This window comes from Halyomorpha halys, unplaced genomic scaffold (genome assembly GCF_000696795.3).
Source record: "Halyomorpha halys isolate HHAL.00 unplaced genomic scaffold, Hhal_1.1 Scaffold505.1, whole genome shotgun sequence".
Lineage (NCBI taxonomy): Eukaryota > Metazoa > Arthropoda > Insecta > Hemiptera > Pentatomidae > Halyomorpha > Halyomorpha halys.
This window is the reverse complement of record NW_027114634.1, coordinates 357532-385350: the sequence shown is the minus strand read 5'-3', so window position 1 is coordinate 385350 and position 27819 is coordinate 357532. Positions and strand designations below refer to the sequence as shown.

The 27819-nt window shown below is 30.6% G+C and overlaps 2 protein-coding genes across 2 annotated transcripts in view; one reads left to right on the top strand and one right to left on the bottom strand.

Annotated features, from left to right (window-relative positions):
- ND-42 (NADH dehydrogenase (ubiquinone) subunit ND-42) overlaps positions 1–7259 on the top strand; it is a 24113-nt gene extending 16854 nt beyond the window's left edge. Inside the window, exons 5-8 of the mRNA XM_014425318.3 lie at positions 301–390; positions 3849–3926; positions 6276–6390; positions 7016–7259. Of these exons, the coding sequence (XP_014280804.1) occupies positions 301–390; positions 3849–3926; positions 6276–6390; positions 7016–7108 (376 nt within the window). The 3' untranslated portion in view covers positions 7109–7259. The remainder of the gene's footprint in view (positions 1–300; positions 391–3848; positions 3927–6275; positions 6391–7015) is intronic.
- A 1826-nt stretch (positions 7260–9085) lies between these two features.
- On the bottom strand, positions 9086–24679 carry Pitslre (cyclin dependent kinase 11B pitslre). The gene is made up of 12 exons (XM_014425326.3): positions 24433–24679; positions 24246–24345; positions 24098–24168; positions 23001–23401; positions 21691–21891; positions 20005–20200; positions 16656–16800; positions 15363–15507; positions 11967–12196; positions 11545–11810; positions 10505–10694; positions 9086–9311 (listed from the first exon to the last, which is right to left on the bottom strand). Exons 1-12 carry the CDS (start codon positions 24531–24533, stop codon positions 9228–9230), a joined length of 2130 nt encoding a protein of 709 aa, XP_014280812.1. The 5' UTR covers positions 24534–24679; the 3' UTR covers positions 9086–9227.
- Positions 24680–27819: the final 3140 nt, after the last annotated feature.

Below are 27819 nucleotides of genomic sequence, written 5' to 3'. Positions count from 1 at the left end.
TATCTTAACTTAGTTTCATTTTGTATCTTTTTAGCCCTGATGAAGCCCTACAAAGTGGGGCGAAACGTTGGAAAATAAAATAGTTGTAAACTATTTTCGTTTCACTTGTGACCGCAACCCTGACCATCTCCCTATATATCAATTTTTACGGTCAACTATACATACATATATAATGTATAATTAGTTTATTTTTTGTAAAATTTGAACCTCTGTGTTTATATTAAATTTTATTAGTATTTAGGCTAATTAATTATAAAAAGTTATCATGATGCCATATGTTTTAATTTTTTAATACTTTAGTTCATATGCTGAACTACTGATGTATGATTGGTCTGAAGGAGGGGATGTTGAGGTTGTTGTTGAAGATATTGAAAGGATTGACTTTGAAGGGTATGTGTATACATATATTTATTTATTGTTATGTTTTACATTTCAATTTAAAATTTGCATCATATTATGTACACACATTGCATGACAGGATATATATTGCTGACATCAGGAATGGAAAATGAGGTCCATATTTAGATGATACGTCTGAGTATACCACTCTGAAACTGTTGGAGCTTCTTGGCTGTTGAAGGTGTTATATTGGTCAGCATAGGTGCTCCATAGAGTAGGGCTGGTCTGAGTGCATTCTTGTAAATCGGTTATTTGAGGCAGACAGAAAGATCAGGAGAAGTTAACAGGTGATTCAGTCTATAATACTTGGTCCTAACCAGCTTGATCTTCTTATTGCAGTAGCAAGCTAGCATCAGGTGTCTGTCAAGGGTGACACCCAGATATACTATGCTGCCTGCTAATCTATTCTCATTCCCTGCTACTCTATAGACTTTAGGGAGAGGATGTTTGTTCTTCTGGAAAGAGAAAATATTATAGTTTGTCTTCGTGGGATTAACTGTAATATTCAGCTCTTCCAGTTTCTTTGTTATTTCCATACAAGCCTTCTCCGCTTAGCGTAGAGCTGTCTCTGCATTCATTGAACAACTGTAGATGGCTATATCATCGGTATAAGCTGCTACAGTAGTCTTGGCTCCAACAGTTTCAGCAACATATACTGAGAAAAGTATTGATGATAGCTCAGACTAGGATACTTCACAGGTGAGTGGGAACTCTCCGGATACCACTACACTGACTCAAACCTTTAATGAGTGGTGCTGCAGGAATGATATCAATAGAGTGTATAGCTGTTCTGGGAATACATGGTCTTGCAGTGTTTTACATAGCAAACCATGGGACACTGAATCAAATGCTTCTCTGCAGTCTATTGAGATCATCACCATTGCCTCGTTCTTCAATGTCTTCTTTCTTACTTTTGTCTGTACTTTTACCTGATGGTGATCCTGGCTGAGACCAAGAAGAGAAGCCAAGTCTGCTCCAGTGGGATTAGCTCTTAAGCAATAGGTTATGAGATAATTAAGAATAATTTTTTCAAAAACTTTGCCCATGTGCGGAAGCAAGCTTATTGGTCTGTAATCAGCAGGTTGGGGTCTGGTCTTCATGGGTTTCAGAAGTGGGAAGAGGATTGCTCATTTCCATGCCTCAGGGAAGGATCTCAAAGTATGAGTTGTAGAGGTTTGTCAAATGAGCTATACCTCTCCTGGGCAGCTGTTTCAAAAGTATTGTTTGTATCCTGTCATGACATGGGGTCTTATTCCCCCTCGAATGACGAAGAATAGCCTTGAACTGTTTCGGGAATATAAACACATAATTGTTTCTGATGTCTTCTGTTGGTAGGTCAGACAGAAGACCTGACCTTTTGATTATCATTTCACTGTAGTGATCCACAAACTTTGTGGCCTTCTCTTCTGCCATCATAAGTTTGACACTGCCATGGAGTATTATCGAGCTTCTCTTTCTGGTGCATCTCCTCAGTAGCCTCTAGAATTTTCTATACATTGCCTGAATTTCTCATGCCATCATTGTTCCAGTAGGTTTCAAATATGGTTGGTAAGGAGTTTACCAGCAACTGATTTCTAGTTTCACTGTTTTGATTATATATATATATATAATAAAAGTTAAACGTTTGGTAAAACAAAGACTTAAAAAAAAGAGAAAAGGGAGATAGAAATGATCAACTCGGTTGCTGCTCAAACACTGACTTTTATTTTTATTTTTTTTCTGACCTCCTGGAAAAAATAAACATAAAGAAATTAAATATATACAATAAAAAATGGGGATATATATATATGTAGGCAAATATCGATCTTTTGATGACCACCAGAGTGGCATTATAAGATAAGTTGCCGGGTCCACTGAAGGCAGTGTCATCAATGATGGCTTGAGTCTACTGTAAGCGTACTAGGAATAGGGAGGGGCTATTCCGGCTGGCGTCTAACTCACTTTTATTGAGACCAGCTCATCTATATATGCATTTGAGTCAGCTGATATGAGTTGTATAGCTGACTGTAACTTCTCCCCACCAGTTTCAAACATTCCTCGTAAACTTATTACATATTATGTATTAATATTACATAAATCTATACAAATAAAAAGCTACAAATTAAATACAAGAAAAGAAAGTAAGAATATATACATTTAAACCTAAGAAGAGAAAAACTAAAAAAAAAAAAAAAAAAAAAAAAAAAAAAAAAATCACTAAGTAAAAAAAAAATATAAATAAATAAACAACACTCTCTGTACAACAATCAAAAAGACAACTAACAATTTTCTACAATAAAAAATTTCTTCTATTAGAAGGGGGTTGTGGGCATTCCAGGCCGTCAAGGTTTTGCTGCTGTAGGTAGTTTCAACTGTTCCAAATGGACCTTCCTTAGTTTACTTGGTTCCTTTAAACTCTCTAGGGTTTTTTTGGACACTTTTGTTCTCTGATTGTGATTATCCTGTAAGGGTCCTCGTATCTCTGCAGCTCTTTTCTATTGTTCGTCCCAACTTTCCGGTATACCACAGTCCCAATTTTAATTTGGCCATCTAATTCGTGGTCACCGAGGTTTTGCCTTGCTACTCATTTTTGCTTCTCCCTCTCTACCCTATCCTTAACTTTAGCCCACACCCTCCATCGTGCCATACTGAACGGCAATAGTTAATCTCTCTCTCCTGCCGCCGTATCCTGATAGTTCATGTGACACCCACATAATCCAAAAATACACGGAGTGGAACTCATCCATCAGCCTCTGGAAAGTCACGGGTGCGTTCTTAAGACCAAATGGCATCGTTGTAAATTCATAATGACCACGTTCGAGTGGTCCCTGGGATGCATGATCTAGTCGATCAGCTGGTATGAGTTGTACAGCTGACTGTAACTTTATATATACACATAAATGTAGTGGAGTGGGTAGCTCATTGGTAAGTCAATGGATCACTAATTCCAAGGACCTGGGTTTGAATTTGATTGTCGCAGATAATTATTATCTGTTTGCTGTTGAGTCAGCCCTTAGGTTTCAAGAGCACTCCAGGGTCCACCCAGCCTCATAAAGTGGATACCCTTAATTGGGTAAAAATCTGGCGTTCAAGCGTGATTCTGACCACTTCGCTTCCTTGGACAACTGTTGGTCAAGCAACAGTACTTAATAAAATAAATAAATCTGTACCACTACAAGCTATAAAGGGTGAGGTGAGGGGTGCAGTACTTTGTAAGGAAGTACTGTTGCTTGACCAACAGTTGTCCAAGGAAGTGGAGTGGTCAGAATCGTGCTCGACTGCCAAATTTTTACTCAACTAAGACATCATGACTACAGTAATAGAATAAATAATACTTATCTGTTATAGTCAGATTCTACTTGTGTGCGCATGTGTGTGTAACCACCATATTATGTGTTAATTTAAATGGATGCATTAATATAATAATCATATTATATTTTAAATAATCTTTTTTTATTTTATTTTTTCAGTTATACCATGTATGATGAAAAATTTCAAGATTGGTTTATTGGTAACAAAGAACAGGACTGGGCTGAAATTAGAAACAGGTAGTTTATATAGTATACTTGATATTTCTTTAAAATATTTCTATCCTCAAAAATATGGTTTATATTACATGACGATGAAACCACTTACTAATTGATTTTGTGAAAGATTAGTAATAATAAAATAAAAGAACACCTAATCAATGAAGTTTGTTGCAATGCAATAATGGTTCTAACTGTAAAAGACCTGCTTCTCTTTTAACATTTTGTAAAGGTTTCCTGCATAATATCCAATCAGTTGCTAACATGATAAGTTATTTTGTATAAAACTTGTCTTTCCGTCAAGTAAGAAAGTATAGATAAAACAAAATAATAGATCATAGATGCAGATTTTGAATTAAGTATTGAAACTTCATTTAGTGCCTGATAAAAGATACTGGCTTTCAATTGGAATGGCTTCTCTAAAGGAGTTGGCTTAATATCAAGTTATGATTTTCAATCTATAGATTTGTGTTAAAAACGGTTTTTGTATTTTAAAAAAGAAAAAAATTGAAGCCTTTTTAACAAAATTAAATTTTTTTGGTAGAGATTTTTTGTGTTTTTAATTAATGCGAAAAATGACCTCTTTCATTGAGGGAGAAACAACAATCAGTGGTATTGGTATCAAACCCTTTATAATTATAATAATTTTTTGGAGACTTTAGACTCCTTTAAATTCTTATAATACCATTCCTTACTTTTGCTTATACATGTATGAATGTATTTTTATTGATACTTTTATATTTTTAAATCTATATTCACTCATGTTATAAAAAATTATAAACACCGGGCCTGGTTCACTTTGACATTTTTTGTGATGATCCCATGAATGATAACCTGATCTACTCACCCTGGTTTAAATAGATTAATTACCTCTAGGTTACCTAGATTGGTTACCCTCCTCCCTCCCCTTGTATGTCAGAAATGACCTACACACATGATATATATGTATATCGAAAATGGTATATCTTATTTGACTCAAAGGTGGAGATTAGTGTATATGGATATTAATGGAGAATAATATTTGTTTCTTAGGCAAAGAAATATCACTTGTTAGTGGAAGCCTGTTTTATTGAGCACCATACACATTGCCACAAAAGAGACACACATGTAACTGCCTACAACTCGACAGTTTCACCACGGCCTTGTCTATTACAATGACCAACATGATCAATACAGAATTACTCTCATACTCCCTCTCAATTTCAAGTCCATACATAATTATAAAATGTCAAAACAAGAAATCACTTGAAATTGCAGAAATATTAATTAAAATCAAACAAGAACAATAATAATAAAAACACCAAAAAGAAATTTGTTTAAACAAAGCTTAGATCTAAATAAAAATGAGAACTTATTGCTATTAGTAAAAATGTTTGCTATGTTTGAAGATGTATTTACATAATCAATAGTAATTAAATTCTTAGAAACAAAATCTATTTTCTTTTTATCGCTTTCTTCCTCAAATCTGTAGAACTCTTCTTCACTGTCTGAGAATGCTTTCTTCTCTGTGTCTTTATTTCATTTTCTTCTTTGTTCTCTTCTTCATTAGATGAGATATATGCAGGTCCAACAATTATAATCCAAATAATTAATTTGTGTCTCATCAAACTTCACATCACGAGAAATAATTATCTCACCCTTCTCTGGGTCCAAAATCCGATATCCAGCACCAGAATAACCAACCATTGGTCCGTCCTGACCTCTAGGTTCAAGTTTGCTTCCCTTTGGCAATTGAAAGTACTAGACTTTACATCCAAAAACTCGTAGCTTTGACAAATCGTTTCTTCTATACAATTCCATTTCAGCAGGCGTCTGGCCATTTAGTGCAACTGAAGAGGATTGGTTGATTTTATATGAATAATTATTGACTTGAGGTTAACTTATTATTATTCAAATAATTAATCTGTGTCTCATCATACTTTAAATCATGAGAAATAATTATCTCACCCTTCTCTGAGCCCATAAAATATGAGAATAACATACGTTTCTTAGGCAAAGAAATAACACTTGTAAGTGCAAGCCTGTTTTATTGAGCATTCTACACATTACCACGAGAGAGGACACACATGCATCCACCTACTACTCGAGTGTCACCACCGCCTTCTATATTAAAAAGGCCAACATGATCAATACAGAATTACCTTCATAGTGTGGGCATGGTAAAGTTTAAATATTATCATATTTCAGCCCATAATTTCGCTATTCATGTGAAAAAGTAATTTTTCTAGATATATCTTAATTTCAAGAACTACTCATCTCTCTTATAGATTGTAAAGTACAGGTAATTTATATCCAATAGATGTTTGCCAACCTAACTAAAATTATTTAATTATTAATTTAAGGTATTATTTAAAGTATTTTTTATTTTAGGTATGCAGACAAAAAGTCTTCACTGATGCATATGATGCATGTTCCATTTCTTGATGCACCAGAGCTAGTAGCCCCTGGCGAAGATATCGCTGAATACAATAATATTATTAATAGTGTAAGTTAGCTGATTAAAAAAAAAAATAAAATGTTTAGGAAGTATTTTTAAAGTTTGAATACGATAACCGATTTCAAGCTGAGGGAATAAATATTCTAATTTCCTATGGAGGAATTGATAGCTGCAATTAATGGTATGGTTTATGCACAAGCATGTTATTGAACTTTTTATCATCCTATAAATCAATAAAGGATACAGTTGTTAGCCAATTTCGATTCTGCTGAATGGTTACTTAATAGTTTTTAATGATTTCCTCGCTTAAAGAATGTATATATTTCATTTTTTTTGGAATTCTTAAAGCAGATTCAGTACCAACTAGTTGATGCTTTTTATAGAAACTTTTTTGTGGATATAAACATTTGGAGTACTGGTTGAACAAAACTTATTTTGAGGTCTTGGCAGCCGAGCATGTTGTGTTAGGTTTTGTGCATGGATTCAACCTGCAGAGGCTGGAAAATGAGTTTTAATTTTAATACCAGCTAAGAAAATAAAAATTAGATTTACTGAAAGATATTTTACTATTTCATTTTTTTTTCTTATTAGCTAATGCTCATCCACAATTTCACTTACATTCTGTTTTATATAAAATTTTATTATCTAATTCTTTTTTTTTTTTTTTTTTCAGTCTCCTCAATTCAAGTATTCAGATGGTTTTAATCCCAATCGTGAATCCAATCTTCTGTTTAAAATTTCAGGTCCAAAGTATGTGAAGTACTGAGTTGTTATATTGTATTAAAAAATAAATTTACAATATGCAAGTAAATTGTATATAGGAACATGAAAAAAAGTTGTAAGAATACCATTATAACTTCCTTTAAATATTTTGTTAATTAATTTATAGAATACAATTAATAAAATTTTGTTTTTTATTTGTTGGAGAAATTTGTTATTAGATAATTTAGAACCTTATGATTCAATAATTTATTTTTGAAAATATAGTAATGACGATAAACTCACAGGGGAAAAAAAAAAGCTGATTCACCTCAAATTCTAATATTGAATAACAATTTTATATCATGATTTCATCTACATAGTTATTATGTTCCAGGGAGTTTAGCAAAATAGCTTAAAGAGATTCCCTTTTTTTTTTTAAGCCGGCCAAGAAGCACCGCGTCCTCAGAGGGCCTATTGTACACCGTCCCTCCTCTGCTCAAAACAGGCCAATTGCCTTTGCAAATCTGGATACTGTATAAGAGATTCCCTTACTTTTCCAGGTTTTTTTTTTTCAAACCTCAAAGCAAACCTTGAACCAGTAATATTTTTTACCTCATCAGGCATACATGAAACTCTAATGATTATAAATTATTCACTACTATAAATTTTTAACATATTTGAAGAATTTATCAAATGTTGATATAGGTTAACTTAAAATTGGAAGGTGGAGATTTACACGCTATTAATTGGGCAATGATATTTAAAAAACAAAATAAAAACTAAAACTTTATTTATTTACATATTTAACAATTATCCAAAATGTTTATGTCCAAAATCATTATTACTGATCAGTCATCATCAGATCAGTATTGCCAAAGCTCTCAAAATCATGGGTCCAGAAATATTCAATGTCATAAATGAGATCATATCTGGTGTATAGAAAAATAGTGATCTGTTGGTGTTAAGCAATGTTTAAGGAGGATAAAGATGACTCCCAAAACAACCAAAAAGCTCATATAGATATGGTATAATTCTCTACAGGAGAGAAGAAAATTGATATTTTGTAGTTTTTAAACGTCATGTTTTCTTTTTAATAGCAATAATTAAAAAACTATTTAAATTCAGTAATTTTAAGTTACAGCTCACTATGTGATACTATATTCCATAGTTTGTGTACTTTTGCAGTTTTTACTTGTAATACTAAAGCATACAAAATGAAATCCGTACACCTTGCGAAATATGGCAAGTAAACAAAAAACTACTATGTAACTCTTAGTGTGAAATATGGCAAGGAAGTGAACTCTAGATATAACCAGATATGGTACCCATTTTAATAAAAACTGTCTCAGTAAGATCTTGGTCTTGGAACACCAGAATTGTACAGCTAAATGATAAAAAAACCTTTCATAGCCATCCTTGATCCTGGATTTAAGAGTTAGACTTCCTAAGTACCTTGCCTACACAGCTACCCTACTCATCCCTATAATGCACACCACAACTGGAAAGGACAGTAACACAAATAAGAAATTCACTGTTTGAGATAAGTACTTAAAAAAATTTATAATATATTATATACTGGAAGATTATTGATTGACCGTGTGTAAAGATGAAAGGAATATGGTCCGGGTGCGGTCAAAAAAACTCAAATAGTAGAATTATACTATTTTATTGAGCCAAATAAAATAGTATAATTCTACTATTTGAGTTTTTTTGACCGCACCCGGACCATATTCCTTTCATTAATATATTATATAATTTAAAAATCATATAAAAGTAATACTGTTTGTGGAACTCTTGTAAAGGGCATATTCTACAACCAAAATTACTCAGTGACAATCACTATTAAATAATGATTGTTCATAGTTTGTTTATTATTATTATCACTGTTGATCATTAAATAATGATTGTCACTGGGTAATTTAATTTTAATCGTTTTCATAATGTATCCAAATGGATATTACTAGTTTGTTTTTTAGATGGTGCAAAGAATAGTGACCCAACTTGCTATAATGTTCTTGTTAGAGTTTGATATACACAAATGTTAAGGTAATAAAATTTTAAATTCATTTAATTGATAACAGTAATTTATGGAAAAAAATTTAATTATACAAAAATTTATATATAATAGTAATATGTTTACAGAACTAAGTAAATATATACAAAGAATGGTAAAATAAGGTTTTTTAAAATTTGAGGCTGAAGCCAGGACCGGAAGTAGCTTGATTCCTGTCACCAACTCCCATGTGAAACCCTTCATCTGTGTCTTCCTATAACAAAAAATAAAAGGGGGAAATTATAGATAATTTTTTAACAAATTTTAAACTATATGAATTCAAAAATGTATTTTTATTATAAAGTGTTGTTCTGCATTGTTGCTACAAATAATCTAAATGATTATGATTTTATCTTTCATAATGGCGATGAATATATAGCAATAAGTTTAAAGTTATGTTTATTGAAAGAAATTAGGTTGCTTTTCTAAATCTACTTCTTACATAAAATACAAGCCACCTTCGAGAGCATGACTGATAATGCATATTAACTTGGACATAAGTTATAGGTCCAAGTAGAAAGAAAATAACCTAAGAAGTTAGGTTAAATAAAAAGGCCTGAATCTGACTCGTACTTCAGTAGGAATACCTGACAGCTAGGATGGGCGAATCCATGTGAGCATTCTGGTACGAGTACCCAGCAACAATCAATCATAAAACGAGGATGTGCAAGGATTATTTAAGTGCATGACTCTCTTCTGGGTTCAGAATTTCAAACAGGGATGTAAAAATTAGATGGAGCCCAACAAATATTTTTAGTTTTATTACTCTTTCAATGATGTTTCCTCCCAATGCCTGGGAACTTCTAACCAAAAGATTGATGAGGAAGTTGAAATTGAGCAGATTACCCCACAAGCTAATAAGCTGTATAATATCCGATACATATTATGGTATATATCATGTAATTGATTATATTATTAAATTTAAGAAGTGATTTGTTAATTACTGCATTGGTGAGATAAAGGTACCGGTTAGACCACAAGAGATAGCATACCATATGCTTCCTAGTCAAACCTTATTTGAGTGGCATTACCTAGTACCTATTTCATGATAGTATAATTCAATGACAATATGAAAAAAATTAACTCCATCTATAATCCAAAGGTGTGCACAACAAACTGCTGAGGGAGCCATGGTTTTATTCTGTGAGGGAGAAAAAGTTAACTCAATTGATGAACAGAACTACCTTTGTGAATGGGCGAGGAAATTATGTGTGATAGCTGATCACTGTACATAAAGATCTGTTTCCTTTTCTTGTTATTGTGGAGAATGGAGGTATGTATTTTGGGAATGAGTATAAAAAACTAAATAAAATAAACTCCATTTCATTGAATCATAATTTTCAATGCTGCTTGGTGATGAAAATAGATAAATAAAACATAATAATATTGTAATCAAACAGAACATACCAACTGTTTATAATCTCTTCCCCCAGATGGCGGTTTGGGACTACAAACTTTCTTAATTTTGTGCCCTTCAGATTTTGCTGGCCAGGTAGGAAACATTGCAGGGTCTATTGGTAAGGGAACTTCTTTGAAGTACTCGTGTCCTAATGCAGCTTCTGCAGCCAATCTTGTGGCTGGATTATAAGTCAGAAATCTGTAAAAGATAGAACATAGGGAGTTCATTTTATTAACAAGGAAACAAAATTGCCAATTCAGTATTTGTAGTTTTTAAAACAAGATATGAGTACAAGTTGAATGTTATTTATGATAATAATAAATAATTAATCACTAAATATGCAAACATCATGAAGTCATAAGCAATAATAATTCTTGAAAAACACAGTCATACAATATTAGTAAAATCAGTTGGAGTTTCTTATAAAAAAAAAATGAATATTAATTTGTTTAATGAAGCAATCTATAAAAAAAATTACTATTTCATTATTTTAGGTATTAATGCTTTAGTGAGGATGTTTGGTTTTATTAAGGACTACTACTCGCCACTAAGTTCTTTGAATTTTATTGTAAGTATATTTCATAAAATAAATAATATTTAGTTTTATATAAACAGTTCAAAGAAGAGCGGTGTTTTTTATTTTTAACAAAGATGATGAATTTTATTTTAACTTTAACCATTTAGGGTTTTTATTTTAATTTTGATAAATTTGAGGGAGAACATTGGTGAGGATTGAAACCGATTGTCGAATATCTATAGTGCTTTATTTTTATTTATTCATTCATTTTCATTTATTCATTCAGTCAGTCATTGGCAGACACTAATTTCCGGAGCAGTTGATTTTTAAAAACTTAATAAAAAAAGAAAAGAAAAGAAATCCTTTTGTCTAAAAAACCTAATGTTTGGGAATTTTGATTGTTTTTTACAATAAAAAGTTTTTTATATTAAAAAGGAAAAAGAATCAATTCACCTGAAGGAGTGACTTACTGGTAATCAGTTCAGCTGTACAAGTGTAACTACTATAAGAAAAAAGAAATGATTAACTTACCCATTTAACAAATTGAAACCACATTCTGTTGGAGGAACAGAGAATCGACTTCTCAAAACAGATACTGGAAACTCAGTAAAGGTCATTCTTTGAACGGCAGGCAATTTGGAATAACCAGGCCAAATCCTTTCATTAGGTGTTCCTAACGTCTTAAATATCCTGTTTAATTGATCTTGTTCTGACTTTCCCGTAAATAAAGGCTCCATTGTCATGAGCTCTGCAAAAATACAACCGACTGACCACATATCAATTGCTGTGGAATACTCCTGTTAATAACAACAACCAATTAGTCATTTATAGAACTTGATAAAATACTGAATTATTTAAATTACCATTCATAATTAATAAATTCAACATCATTGTCAATAGTAAATTAAAAACTTTTAAAAACAAACAATCTATAAAAAAAAATCAAATGTTACCTTTGTACAAAGAAGTAATTCTGGAGCTCGATACCACAATGTAACAACTATCGGTGTGTAATGCTTCAAAGGAGATCCATACTCTCTTGCTAAACCAAAATCTCCAACTTTTAAAACACCTTTATGAGACAGGAGAAGATTTGAAGTCTTTAAATCTCTGTGAAGAATCCAGTTATCATGTAGGTGGGCTACAGCTCGAAGCAACTGCTGCATCAGGCATTTCACTTCACCTAACAAAAGAAATAAATATTTTAACAATAAAACAAAAATTATTCTAAGGGATGAATTTAATATTTTTAACTGTCTATGTAATTGTGTTTTACTCATCCCTCTACTTTGAGTAAAAATTAATTTCTATTCGTCAGGCTACTAAAGTTAAGTGATCACATTACTTCCCTATAGTGTTCATTTCATACATAAGTAAGTGAAAGTAAAAACCTACTATAGTCATAACAATTATTGAAATATGAAAAGATTTTTTATAAATACAGTTTATTTAAACCATTTTCCATTATCTTGAACAATTTTATACATTTAATATTATTTTTTTTTTCAGAAATCTTTGGTTTTTCAATGGTGTGTTGTACATCTGTATTACTACTCTTGACTCTTTCGTTCGGCAACTCCGCCTGAGTCACCACTGGGGTGACATGGAACATTTTATCCTTTAGTTTGTTATCAGCCATTTTTTACTACCATTGACAATGAGAGATAATTAAATATTTCAAATAGATAAAATTAAAGGTAATTTACAGAAAGCTATTTTGAAAATTCATCATTTAAACCCAGTTGGGCAATTTCAATGAGGATGAGACCTACTTGATATTAAAGAAAATTAAATAGTACATTGATAAAATGAGTTTAATCGAAATCATTAGAGCATTTAAGACAATTTTAAGCATTTTTAGAAATTGTAAAAAAGTGTAAAATTGATGACATTAAGTGGCATTTATGTATGGTAAACTATGCATAGGCTTTGGTCCTCAGATTGGTCATCTACTGAGAAGTATTGCGAATATGAAAAACTTAATTTCGTTATATTAATGCAGAATTAGGTGATATTTAATATTAAACATATATGTATATATAGTTGACCATAAAACTTAGACATAAGAAGATGGTCAGGGTTGCGGTAAAAAAAAGAACAAATAGTTTATAACTATTTGTTCTTTTTTTGACTGACCATCTTCTTATATTTAATATTAAACATGTATTATCCTCTTTGAAAGGGTTTGACAGGACTCAAATAGTGAATCAAAAAAAGTCCACTAAAGTACTTAAATTTTGTTTATTTGAAATTATGAAGTCTCTTATTGACAGTAGTAATAAAAAAAATTGATAAATATAAACTATGAAAGAATTTGATAATTACTAAAGGAAAAATACTTTTTTATATACTTTAGTATAGATGTTTAATGTTATGTTGAAAAGTTGAAGATTTAAGAAAAATTAATATCTAACATATACAGTTGTAGAAGACAATAGAAAGTTACAAAAAATCCATAAATAAACTGAAATAAATGTTTTTGTATTTCAATGGTAACTTCAAGTGCACTGTTTATTACAGTGATATGATTCTACAAAAAAGTATTTCTTTTTACATTACTTTACAATAAACAAATATTTCTATTGTGGATCGGAACCACATAATTTTTAGAAGTTCTACTTGAGCAAAAATTAATTTCCATTCAAAGTAAGAATGTAAGGTAAGGTAAGGTAAGTTAAAGTTTTGTTATGTTCACACTGTACCAGAATATTTTATATTAATTACACTTATTAAGGTAAATATAATTTATGTTTTTTAATCTTATTTGTTTACCAACTCTTGATTATTTGAGGTTTGGAGAACAAATTCGAGTGACAAGAGACTTACTTGTGATCGAGAGACAGTTTGTCTTGACTTGTAATAGTGCCCTAGTACACTATTAACTAATTTTAATTGAAACTGGAAGATTATTGAGTGACCGTGTGTAAAGATGAAAGGAATATGGTCCGGGTGCGGTCAAAAAAACTCAAATAGTAGAAATATACTATTTTAATGAGCCAACATTTCGCCCCACGTTGCAGGACTTCTTCAGGGCTATTTTGACGGCAGTCAAAACAAAAATGTAATATTTTTAAAAATGTAAGCATTTTTGTTTTGACTGCCGTCAAAATAGCCCTGAAGAAGCCCTGCAACGTGGGGCGAAACGTTGGCTCATTAAAATAGTATATTTCTACTATTTGAGTTTTTTTGACCGCACCCGGACCATATTCCTTTCATCATTTAATTGAAACTGATTTTTTATCACAAAAAACAAACAATAGTCTGAGATCTAAGAACAATATTTAAGAAATCATTAGGAAAGAAAAAAATATATATATATTAAAGTTTTCCTTCATCGAATCTGAACATATATCACAGTATTGTACCAAAATGTTTATGAAAAATTGTAATAATAAATCTTAGGTTTTAGTTTTTTAGAATTGGCTGTGTCGCCATCATATATCTTCAAAACATTGATGTTTTCTACTATTTAATGAAATTTGTCTTAGAATAGTTTTAGGTTCATAATTGTTAATGGTTTGTCATATTGTAAGTAATTTCATTACAAACATTGTAAATATCTTGAAACTTAAAAGTTATGCTAAAAAATATATTGATACGTGTATTGATAACTACAACAATATATCAAAAATTGAAATTTATTTGGGCTAAGAAATCATGCTTGTCATTTCAATATCAGATTAATCATGCTAAAATTAAAACTTATATATTTTTTAGAGGTCTTGTAGACCTTAATGTAAAATAAAATGAACCTTAGACATGTAATAATTTTTAAGCTGCAATTTTTATAAATAAAACTATTTACGTCATTCGAATTTAATAGTGAAACATTTTTAAACTGTTTAATTTTATAACAAAATATTTAAAACAGATTGACCCACATTATTTGAAAAACCCAAGAAGGTTTTGGTTAATGATTTTTTGAAAAAAAAATTTTTTTTCATTTTTTAATTAAATTAAATTAGATTTACAAAGTCAAAACATTAATTTGAAATTCTCCATTTATTGAGACAAGAGGTGCTACATGGTGAGTATAGGATAAAAAAGTAAATGTTAAATTCATCACATCTTATTTATACCATTCCCTTTGAAATAAATTTCCTGAGTATTTGTTTCTATTAAAATTAATGAAAAGGAGAATTCCGTTACTCACCGCCTTATTTATTTCATAACATGAGAGCCTGTTAAAAATATAAATAAATTATTTTAATCCAGTTGTGCTTCATTCTTGAATGTAGATTATTTCAAAATTAAGAGCATGTTATAAACTATGACAATAAAAAATGAAATAACAATAGCATCAACTTTATTTGAAGTAATATCACAAAGAAACAACAATATCTACTTACCAGGGATAAAGGCCTGTTTCTTGGATTTCATTGTTTCCATGAGTGATTTCAAGTCATGTTCAACATAATCCATAACAATAAAAATTTTATCCATGTTGCTACCAACAACTATTTCACGTACAGTAACAATATTAGGATGTTGAGCCTATTGTAAAAAAGACAAAAAATCTATTAAAAAACAATATTGTAATTATATTACAGAAAAGAAGAGGCTGTTATAGTGGGGAAAAGTTGCTAATAATTTTGTTATCACTGAGAGGTTCTAACTATTCCATTTCAGGTTGTTAAAAGTTAGTAATTTAGGCTTTTCCTAAAACCAGTGCTGTTATGATAAATATAAAACTATATCTTATTTATGACAACTTTAATTTTAATCAAAATAGGTTGTTTTAAAATAAGCTAACTTACATTAACTTTGGGATTAATTTAAATTTAATTTATTTGCCAATTATGTTTCAATAAAAATAAAATTGATTAAGTGTAAGTATATGTTTACTTCCTCCATGGCTCCTCTGTCCTGTATGAGCCTTGGTCTTCTACTCATATGTAAATCTCATTAAAAATGTATTTTAAGAGGCATTTATATAAACTTCAATAAATGCCAACCTCTGGTTGAATTTATGTCAACCTTGGCCCAATGATATTTATCATGAAAAAAGAGAAAAAATAAAAGTTCTTACTAGATGTATTCTGAGATATAACTCTTATCATGGGCATCACAGACCTGAGCTTGGCTAAAAAATTAGGAAAACAATATTCATATTTCTGAGAGAAAGGATTTATGCAGAATTTTTGAAGTATGGAGCATTTAGGAAAAGTAGAAAGAAGGGGATGTTCTGTGATTTTTTTAATGAAGCTAACATTCTCAGTCATTAAACTAAGAATACTGAGCTAAGCAAGTCACTTGGAGAGAATGGATGCTAAATAGATTCCAAGGCTCACATGGAGAGAAAAGCTACAAGGAAAGAGGAGAGTGGATTGGTCTTCCAAAGATATACTGGGCAGGGGGGTTGCAGTCAATGTTAAAAGCCATTTTTTGTTTCAAAAATTAAAAAACAGAAGAATGAGGAAGCTCAAAGATGTCAGAAACCAACATGCATTGTAGGGGAAATTAATAATCATAACTAAGTATAAACATTTCCAAAGATAACTTTTTTTTTTTTAATTCTCAAGATATTAATATTAATTTATTACAATCATCATTTATGGTGGAAATAAAGCAAACTGTAGAAAGTAGCCCAATGCAGACAACTTTTCCAAAAATCAAACAATATCTGACAGTAAATTAAATACCTTCAGGAGAGTATTTATTTCTCTTAGAGAAGTTATTGGAAAGCCTTCTTTTTCCTTCTCCATTTTTAGTCTTTTCAATGCAACAATCTCTTCGGTCCTTTTATCTCTGGCTCTATATACTACACCATATGTACCTTCCTCAATTCTAAAACAGGAAAACAAAATGTTTAATAAAGATATGTATAAATTAAGATTTAATAAAATTGAAATTTGAAACCTATGGAAAATTCAATGAATCACACACGCAATAAATAATTCATATAAATTAAATAATTTAAGAACAGGAATAAAATTCACAAAATAAATTTTTAAAACCTCACAATTTTCAATTGATTAAATATAAATAATGTTAAATTAATGTTCTAAAACAACAAACAAAGAAATATCAATTATCATTTAAACTAGGAAGCAATAATAACTAACAAATTATCATACAAAATTTGGCCTAGCACCATGTTTCTCATTTCAATAAAAGCCAACATACAAAAGAATTTTGTAGTAAATGGATTGGATATTTCACATGACATAATTCAAAAAACATCTAAAATAAAAAGGATACGTTACAAGATATATAATTAAATAACATAATTTTAATTAATAATGATAGTAAAAATAGAGAACTAAAGTTTAGTTCAGGTTTAATAAATTATAAATTTCAAATGGTGTCCTTGTACTGTTGCATAGAAGTAATCTTTGTCTATTATAGATGAAACTCTTATACACCTATATCACTTTAAAGTTAAACTGTTTGTTTTTTCATCTGCTAAGCCTGAGTATCATATAATAATGATATCTAATTTATTGAAACTTGAACAAATTACAAGTAAATGAACCAAACCATCAGAAACTAACTTCAGTCTGGTTAAAACGGAATCCACAAAGTCAAGTTATTTTTTTTTAACAGTCCCTTGAATAGTATGATTATGCACCGATTGATAAAGAACTTCATTAAAAATAAAATCAAAGTTCAGTAATACCTTTGCATTGATGTCTTTCATACGAGAAGAAAAAAACATTCAAAAGCCTTTGCTGCTGTAGCACACTTTTCAAACTTCATAGTTCTCATTTTTTTAGGAAGGACAATATTTCGATTAATCTATTCATTATCAAAAATATAATATATAACAAGATCAGTATAGTAAATAGGTGAAGGAAAGTTACATTGTCCATTTTAGTTGTCCAGGAACTTTGCTAGTTATTTATATGAAAGAAAAGTATAGAACCTGAATGGGTTGACAGGTTGGTTAATAAAAGATCAAAAGTTGTTTGTCAAGAGATTATCAGATCCAGATTGGAAAGATTGGCCAATCTCCACTGGCAAGCGATTCAACTATATTGTAAAAATATTTCTCATTCTGGTAAGTAATTAAAAAGTAGTAAGCAGTAACTTTGTAACAAACAATAAGTTATAAATATTTCACTTCAATAGCACTGTTTATTTCACAACAATCATAACTTTATCGATTAATTAAAAATTTCTTTTTAAACTAATTTTTACTGTATGGGTCCTTTGAAAATAGTAAAGATTGAATCAAAAATATAACCCGTTAAAGTGAAATATAGAAACTTTCAAGAAATAATTTGCTTTTAGATTGTGCAATAAAAGAACGTCTTCATTTTTTGAATATAAATGATAACAATTGTTTTGTTGAGAACTGGCAAGTTATTTTGAAAATAGAGCTGGGAAGTTTTCATTTTTAGGAACATTCAAATTTCTACTTTCAGAACGATAGAGATAATAAATTAAAATAATGGTTTTCAGTTTTTAAAGCAATTATGGTAAATGATAGTTATTCGAAGTCAGATTTACTCATTTAAAAGAAATTGCTAAACAAGTCCTTTACATATAATAAAATTTATGAAATGTTTATGATGGTTTTCGAAAATTTTCCTCCATACACCATCATTATCTTTTTTTTTTTTTATAATAATAAAGCAGCGGTTAGGTGACCCATCCCATTAGTTAACAACTGGAGGAAACTTGGAGTCCTCAAATTGACTAACTTTGATGTCCAATTTGTTAAGATAAGGCAGCAGGTGAGTTTTGTTACTGCCAAAGTCGCAGTTTATTGACTATTTTTATCAATCACTGTTCAACCAATCGGCAATAAGCATTCAGTGTGTACTAATCTCGATAATAGTAATATGTAATTACTAAAAGGAAGATGGTCCAGGCGCTGTCAAAATAACTCAAATAGTAAACATTTAATAAGAGCCAAGGTTTCACCCCACAATGCAGGGCTTCATCAGGGCTAAAAAAAATACAACTAAAATTAAGTAACAGTGTGAGAATAAGATGTCATAAAATAAAAGTAAACTATGGTGTGCTTAAAAATGGTGTAAAATATGTGAAAATTTATATAAAAATGAACAAAGTATTAGGTAGTAAATATAACATGATATATAGTGAAAAGTATAAATAAACAAGAAAGACAAAAGAGTATTAGATATATAATTTCGATAGATCGTTCATTATCCGAGCCTCATCCTTATGGAACTCCTTCCCTTCCAATATCCGTCGCTCCATACCCTCCCTACCTTTAAATCCCGCCTGTTCAATCATTTCTTATCCATTCAGATCCCATAAAATTGTAAATTAATATAATTGTAAATATGTATGTAAACTATTATATCATTCTTAATTATTTTTACATCGTTTTCTTTTCTCTTTTTTATTTATGACTGTTTATATTTTCTTTGTATTTTTTGTTTAAGTATTTCTGAGGCTCCTCAGCCCTCATCTATTGATTATTATGTATTATTCTAAAGGGACTCATCCCAGAATAAAGTATTATTATTATTATAATGCAAAGAGAAATAATAGAAAATAAAAGTAGATATAAGAGAAATATAAAAAATACAGTACACACTTAAAAATGAAAAATAATAATAAACAAATTGTCAAGAAAAAAGGAAAATAAAGAACATAAAAGGATACCCATCTTACAGAATGAAGGAAAGGAAGTGGTCGAAAGGTATCAACAGGGCAGAGGACTGGAGAAATTTGATGGTTGTCTAAAGATGTTACATACTTATCTAATACTTTTTTATATTTATTGTTATTTCTAAAATGATTTTATAGAATATATCATTGTTGATATTATTTTATGCTCAATTTTAATATTTGTATAAGATTAGGTAGAAATAAGAATGGAGAGATTTTCTGAAAGTTTGTCCTTCCTAAGAAAATAAATAGCAAGAAGTTTAAAGGGAGTTTGTTATTCCTTGAAAACAAACACCCAATAAATTAAAAAACCCTTAGAAACAAATATATTTAAATTACAAAGGATTAAAAAAAAAAAAAGTTGCCTACAAAATCTATCTACTGCCTGAGTTGGTTATTGTTTACCTGTTCAAACATTGGAATTCTTCAACACTGCGACAGCCCTGGATAGCTGGTAAATAAGGAGGTAGCAATGTGTCTTTTTCAAGCTCCATTTCCTCATCTTCTTGAGCAGGAAGTGGAGGAGTAGCATCCTTTGTTTCAGTATTGGAGCCATTCTCCTCTTCTTCTTCATCATCTTCATCTTCCGACTCATCATCATCTAATATTGACAGAAATATAACATTTATTAAGGAGAAAGAGCTATTGAGTAGGGTGACAAAGCAGACCACAGTAAGCTGTGGTAATATAACCTATTATAAGTAATAGGCAAGATTTAAAAGCTGTACTTTAATAAATTGATTATTTATTAGTTAGTAAATTGAAAAAAAAAAAAAAGAAAAAAGGACAACACACTTTCAGGAAAAAACCTGCTGTAATGGTTATTTAGATTATGACAGCATAGGCTAACTTCTGGCATTAGTTAAGTTTCAATATCCAGGCTGGGGTATTGGATAAACTTTTAAGTCTGACCATAGTATCAGACCAAGGAATATTCAAAATTAATAACACTAGAAGCTAGTTAAATGGTGGAGGATAAGGTAAATGAAGACCATACCAACAAGACGGTGTAAAAATGGTAAAACCACTATCATGGGTTACAAGATGTTTAATGGATAAATATTAAAAAAATGGCATAAGATATGTGCCCAGTGTCAGGGCAATTAGTCATGAATTTTACACCAATGAAAAAATGATGAGTGTTAGCATTAAAGGTTGTTATATTAATACCACAGGCTCAGGATTCCCTTCAGCCTGATGGAATACACAGGTTTCCATTAAATTGAAACATTTAGTTATACAGGAATGTTTCACCTTGGTATGGATATTCGAGCATAAAGCGAGATGTATTTAAAAATTATTTTTTGTAAGCTTGAACTAAAATAAAAAGAAAATTACACCATTTTATTATCATTTATTATATAATCTATTCAGTGGTTCCCAACTCATCGTAGTCTGCAGCTGTAAATTGGACTATGTACCCTCTCTTCTGACTTGGGACAAAGGGGCTCACACGCTAAAAAATAGGTTGTTAAAAAGCCCATTCTAAGGCACTTTTATTTACCAGTTAAACCCTTTCAGCTAACACTAGAACATCATATAAGGTAACAATAAAGCAGTTTTAACAATAATTCCTAATAAAATATGTGCTGCCAAACCCTTAGTGTGGCCCTTTACCAAGATTCTTGTGGCCTCCCAAGGGGCCACTGACCTATTCATCATGCTTGTTTTAACAATAAGCTAACTTGAGGTGTATGCACAGTACAGTTTGATAATAGTCAGAATGATTCTATTACATAATAGATTAATTCTTCTTAACATTGATTTCTCTTTCAATAAAACAAGAAATTAGCTCAAATATAATGTAATAATAAGTCTTTGTGGTGGAAGTTGTTATAAAAAATAACTTTCAAATAATAAAACATTCAAAGAAAGTAAAATCATGCTAAAAAAAAAAAAAATCATTTAAAGAACACCACAATTAAATATTGAAAAGTTATTTTCTTTATAAACTATACTTACTAGGTTCTGATTGACAGCCAGCCCCGAAACATTAAATAAAAAAAAGAAAAATATTGTATAGACATTACAATAAAGACTTAAAAATATATTTTTGCAGAAATATTAATGTAAAAATAAAAATTTTCCAACCTGTATCAGAACTTGATTCACTATCACCAGTAGAATTATCAGTTGAATGAGCACCATTTCTACTTCTTGGAGTGGTATCTTTTTCCTCTGTAGTTTCCATAACGATAGGCGACTGTGATTCATCTGAGAGAACTACCAATCCAGCTTGCTCCATCTCAGCTTGAGCAGCCGCGGCTTGCGCAGCAGCTTCAGCTTGTTCCGCTAAAAAATCAAACATTTCAACAATAATCAGAAATTTTTTTTTGGAATAATGAACAACTAAGCAAAATTTTCAAACAGAGAAAGACTAAATTTCATAAATCAACCTGATTCGAAGGTATAGATCAATTAATTGCCTATTTTTTAGTACTAAATACTATCAGTCAGAAAATATTGACATCAAAATTTTTCAAATGATTTTTTGTAGACATAATTTATAAATGGCCAGTTAAACGAATAGTTCCTAATTAAGGTGGAAAATTAAATATATGAAAATTTAAGTTGCTATTGAAATATGAAAACAGAGCAAAATGCATTATTCTCTCCACAAGAGCTTTGGAACCTGTATACCTTCTATTCTCACTAAATGATCTGCCCAGCTCATTCTTTCTACTTATAGCTCCTTGGTATACTTAAGTTATTATAATTTCATTTATTATTTCACAGCCATGTCAAAGAATTTATTTTTATTTAAAAGTAATTTTCTGTTTAAGTGTAATAGAATCAATTAAGCACAAGAACTCATAAAACTTGTTTAAAGTATACTGATAACCTTACTTAAGCACATTTATCAATGAAAAATAAGCACAGCGAGGTCATTAATTCAAAATTCCTGTTAACTGTTAAGCATAACAACACATAAAGAATTTAGCACAAGTTGTATAAATACCCCTTCATTAAAAATCATGAGGTTTTAAAACTATAACCAAAACGATGCTTTGCAGGAGTTTTTAGAAAATATATATAAATAAAAATGTGAAGTTCGATTGTCACTCATCTAAGATCTCCGAAAGTTAACCATTTACACATTGTTTTTTCAAAATGTTTAGTGTCGTTCTAGTAAGGTTCTTGGTTATTGATATCCTGGATTTATTAAGTAGAACAAGTTATGATAAATTTATAAATTAATTGTGGATAACTTTTGAGTTTTTGATGTATGCTTTTTCACATAAAATAAATGAGACAATGTGGTAGGTAATCAGATTACTGAGAAAAATAATTTATCTTAATCGGACAAGTATTAACAAAAACAAAGAAAATTTTCTATATCAATTATATAAAAAAACAAAACAAAAAACAGGAAGTAACAATAATAAATTGTATATAATTACCAAGTTGTTTCCTTTCCCTACTTCTGCTTCTTTCTTTGGCTTCTCGGCGCAATCTCCTTTCTTCAATATTTTTTTTATAGGTTTCCTTAACCCTTTCAGCTTCCATAAGACGTTGCCTTCTTTGATCTCTTTCTTCTTTTTCTTTGCTATCTTTCTCTTTATTAGCAACCAAATGTCTTCGTTTTTCGAGTTTATCCCTCAAATCTCTTTCAATTTCCCTATTTCTTCGTAACGCTTCTTCTCTTTTTAATCTTTCCTTTTCTTCACGTACCTTTTGCTCTTCAAGAATTCTTTGCTGTTCCATCTCAATTCTCCTTTCTTCCCTCCTAGTTTCATGTCTCCTGCTTCTAAGAGCTTCTTCTCTAGCACGTGCAGCTTCATCTTTGAGGGCACTCCTTTCTCTAAATCAATAATCATCACATTAATAAAAATATATTGAGGATATTAAGAATCAAACAAAATAATTAGGTAATTAAATATGAATCCTCTAGATGGTGTGGTAATTATTCTCAATGTAAGAATCATTGCAATAACTTGAACAATACAGTACCTATGTACATGTTATTAATTCATAATGAATTTGCAGAATTTATATTTTCAATAGTTTTTATAAAAAAAATAAAATATGTATAATATTGATTTTTTAAAGCATGAAACTAAACATATTTATAGTAACGGAAAATAAGGCTATGGATTAATTTATGTTAAAATCGAGAAAATTTAATTTGCATATTGATTTTTTTTTTATATTAAGTTTTATTACATCAAATTTGTTAAAACTTTTTTATCGACACTGACACTAGCATTGCCAAAAGACAATGAAAGGTAAAGTAATATACAAAAAAATTCATTTGGAAAATGTATATTTCAAAATTTTGGTAACATATGATATTTAAACAATCATACTTAGTAATAAAATTATACTTTTCTGAATCGAATTAAGATACTTGATATACTCCAGGTAGTAAATACTAAACTTTTTACATTAGAAAAGGCGTTAGGTAGTATTATAAATTAGATACTAAAAGAGATCCACTATTAATAAAATCAATTGAATAATAGGAAAATTGTTAAAGGTATTAATGATATAATAGAACCTGTGATGATGATGTCTTTCTTCTCTGTGAGATCTGGAATGATGATGCTTTTTCCTATGTTCTGAAGAACCCTTGGAACAAAATAAGAAACAAATTTGAAGCAAAGTTCTAAAAAAAATATAACATAATAAAATCTAGGTTTACCTACATGTTTGGAAGAGGAGTGTTTACTTTTCCTAGGCCTTTTGTGAACATGTATTTGAGGAGGTTTAATTTCCAATGGGTCAACAGTATCCTCCTCTGATAAACTAAATAAATATACAAAATCAAATAACTAAATTGAAATAATAATTAATTTTAAATATAAAATTAGAATTCAACAAGAAATAGTTAACCTGAGAGATTCAACAGAAGGAGGCTTGAATAAAACTGGAGAGCGTTTTATTTCTCCGTCTTCCATTTGATCATCCACGTCCATAAATCGGTTCAAACTCATTTTAACATTTTAAAACCATATTCAACACTAAAACAAGTAATTTCTCCAGCACTGAACACTAATCCCACATTAGAAGTTTTGACGTGTAAAACGTAGTAGAGTTCCTTTCAACACATACGATTTCGGGATTATTGAAGAAAGATGGAAATAGCACTCTCAAATCACGTAAATGAATTTAAGGAACGAAGAAAGTTCCTAAAACGAAAACATTCACTTACTAAACAAGTGTTTACTCTACACTTCGCGGGTAAGGTAATGGTAAGGTTATGTTAATGCACCAGTTAAGTACAATGTTAACTGCCTTTGTTATAAGTCAATATTCTATAGATTGTATTGTATCTCGTTGTTAAATAACAATTTAAATTAAAAGTAGTTGTAAAACAATTTCTGTCAATGGATGCTGATAAACTGTTTGAAAAAGACTAGTAAAAAAGTAAAAACCACTCTCTGGTGAACATAGACCTAATATGGAAGATTTTTTTTAAATTACCGCTGTATTTTATTAGGTTTATAGCCATAAAATTAAATTACATATAATAGTATAAATTAGTAAAATTTAAAGGATTAAATTGCGCAAATTCTGGCATAAAACGCCTGATATTCAAAAAAGTTTCATTTTCTGGATCAACATTTCGAGCAAGTAAACATCTTCAAAAATTACCCAATTTTTCAAGTGACTTCTTGAGACCATAATGAGCAGAATACGTCACAAAATAGAGCTCATACTATTTTTTTGGGACCAAACATTGATTTGATATAGCGCTAGAAAAGAGGATAGCTTTCGAGATTAAATGGAATGTCGAATGTTTTAGAAATAAGAAAGATGTAACCGAACCCCGGGGAGAGTATAACATGCTTTCCGTTTTCTAAACTCGAAACTGCCAGCGCAGGTTCGATTTCGACAAGGACTTACTTTTATTTCGTGGTGGTCCCACAAAGCGAAAACAGGGTGGTTAGAATAGGATTGTAATCTGTAGGATAACCCCCATACCGTATGCCAAGGTTTGACCGTAAGGGAGTAAAAAAAAAAGCATTCTTCTATTTTGAAGCTATTTCAGTTATGGAGCTTTATATAAATGATCGGGCATCTGAAAGTGAATCATTTTACTTTCTGTTATCTTTCTTGAGGCTACTCTGCAAGTCCAGGGTACCAGTTTCATTTGTAGTAAACCTAAAAAAAAAATCAATACCATCCCAAGTATTGGTATAAAACATAATTTGCATTTTAGATGGAACATTCCAATCTCTATTACACTTTTAATTTCAGTCAAACGGTTTTCGGTTACTCCCTAGCCTGTTCATAAAATGCCTTCAAATATACCCTCACAAAGAAACATTTCGGAATAAAAGGCGATCAGGACACATGAGAAGGAACATAAAACACATGTTTTCCTTCCTTCATTTCTTTAATCTCTCAACTTCGTTCCAGCATGTGAATGTGAATGAAAAATGAGGGATTATTTTTATTGGTGGTCACTCCCTTGTACTCAAGACAACTAATACCCATAAGACTTAAATTTTGTATATTACATAGTTTCGTAGTATTTCCTATAAATACACAATTCCTATTATGAATTTTTGTAATTTAAATTCATATAATTTAAAAAAAAATATACAACCATATTATTTAAATAATGTATTGGCTAATATGAGGTAAATATAGATTATAAGATTTTTAATTGTATACATATAATATATAGAAAAAATTGTTGATAAGATTAAATTATTTATTACAATTTCAGGATACATAGTACGTGAGTATGAGGTAAATCCCGAAACGTTATACAATTACAAAATATAGAATAATAATTTGTTCTAATTGGAAGTTTTCTTCACCTCAGAATTAAAAAAAAAATATAATCAACTTCCTAGAAAAGAAAATCCATTATTATTAATCTTTTTTCATATAAATAAAAGGAATGGAGAATGATATTTTCACCTCTCACTCAAATTGAAGTAAAATAGTAGTCGATGTAATGAGGTCCTACTAGCCTGTTTGGCTTTTTTCGTTCTTGAAGTCAGGGGATATTGGTCGATATTGGTTGTCATGTTGATGTTAAAACGCTCGTTGGTGGAACAGAGTCCGGGTCATCATCTTAGTTGCATATGGTTTCTGTAAATGTGGAGGAATATTCAATGCTTGAAACAGTGTTATGACGACTGTATGTCTCTCTCCGAAGAATCATCATAAGTCGATGGCTGTGATTCTGTTGTGCCGTCGAAGCCAGAATTAGAACTTCTTCCAGATTGGATTCGTTGGGAAATACATAGAAGTTTTTATCGGTATCTTCAGAAGTGTTTTCTATTAATGAACTGCCCTACTGACTTTCGGAGAATGTTACATCTCTTGACACGAAGTTAATTTTCTTCTGAGGGTCATACAACCTGTACCCTTTTGTGTCTTGACAAGGCGTAGATCTGGGACTGAGTTTAGTTTGCTTCGGTGAAGGAATGTGACCATATGCCTTACAGCCAAAAATTCGAAGATGTTGAACATCAGGTTTCTTAGCTGTCCACACTTGTTCTGGAGTTGCAACAACAGACTTGCACGGTGACCTGTTCAAAAGATAAGCAGCACATTTTACAGCTTCCGCCCAAAAAATGGTTGGGAGTCCTGACTCTATCAGTAGACATCTTGCACGATCCAACAGAGAACGGTTAAGGCGCTCAACATTTCCATGTTGCTTTGGCGAGTAAGGACATATGGTCTGATGTACAATACCTGACGACTTCAAAAATTCACTTAATTTTTTATTGCAGTACTCTCCTCCATTGTCAGTACGAGGTCTGAGTGCACTAATTGTAAACAGCGTTCTTTTGCACGCTTTTTCCCAACGTGCAAATATCATCGGCAATGTTAGGTTTTTCACTAGAAATGTTGAAAGTATTAGAAATAGTACTAAACTTACAAAGGCTGTTGTAGTTCAAATGCGCTATACGCTGATGCTACAATTTCATCTCACATTTAGTTGACAATGCAAACTTAGAACTAGCAGGAACGTCTAATTTAAATAAATTATTTTCCAAACTGGCAGAGGCAACTAGTTGAATCTGGCTATTGAATATTTTTGCTCCCTAGCAATTAAACACCACGCAATGTCCTTTACTGACAATTTGACTCACTGATAGCAAGTTGACCTCTAGTTCTGGAACATAATATACATTGTTTATATTTATTTTTATGGGATTATTACCTGAAATCGTCACTGGTAATGAAATATCACCGACGGTATCTGACGTCATTCTCTCATTGTTAACGGCAGTGATAGATATTTTTTCAGCCTTT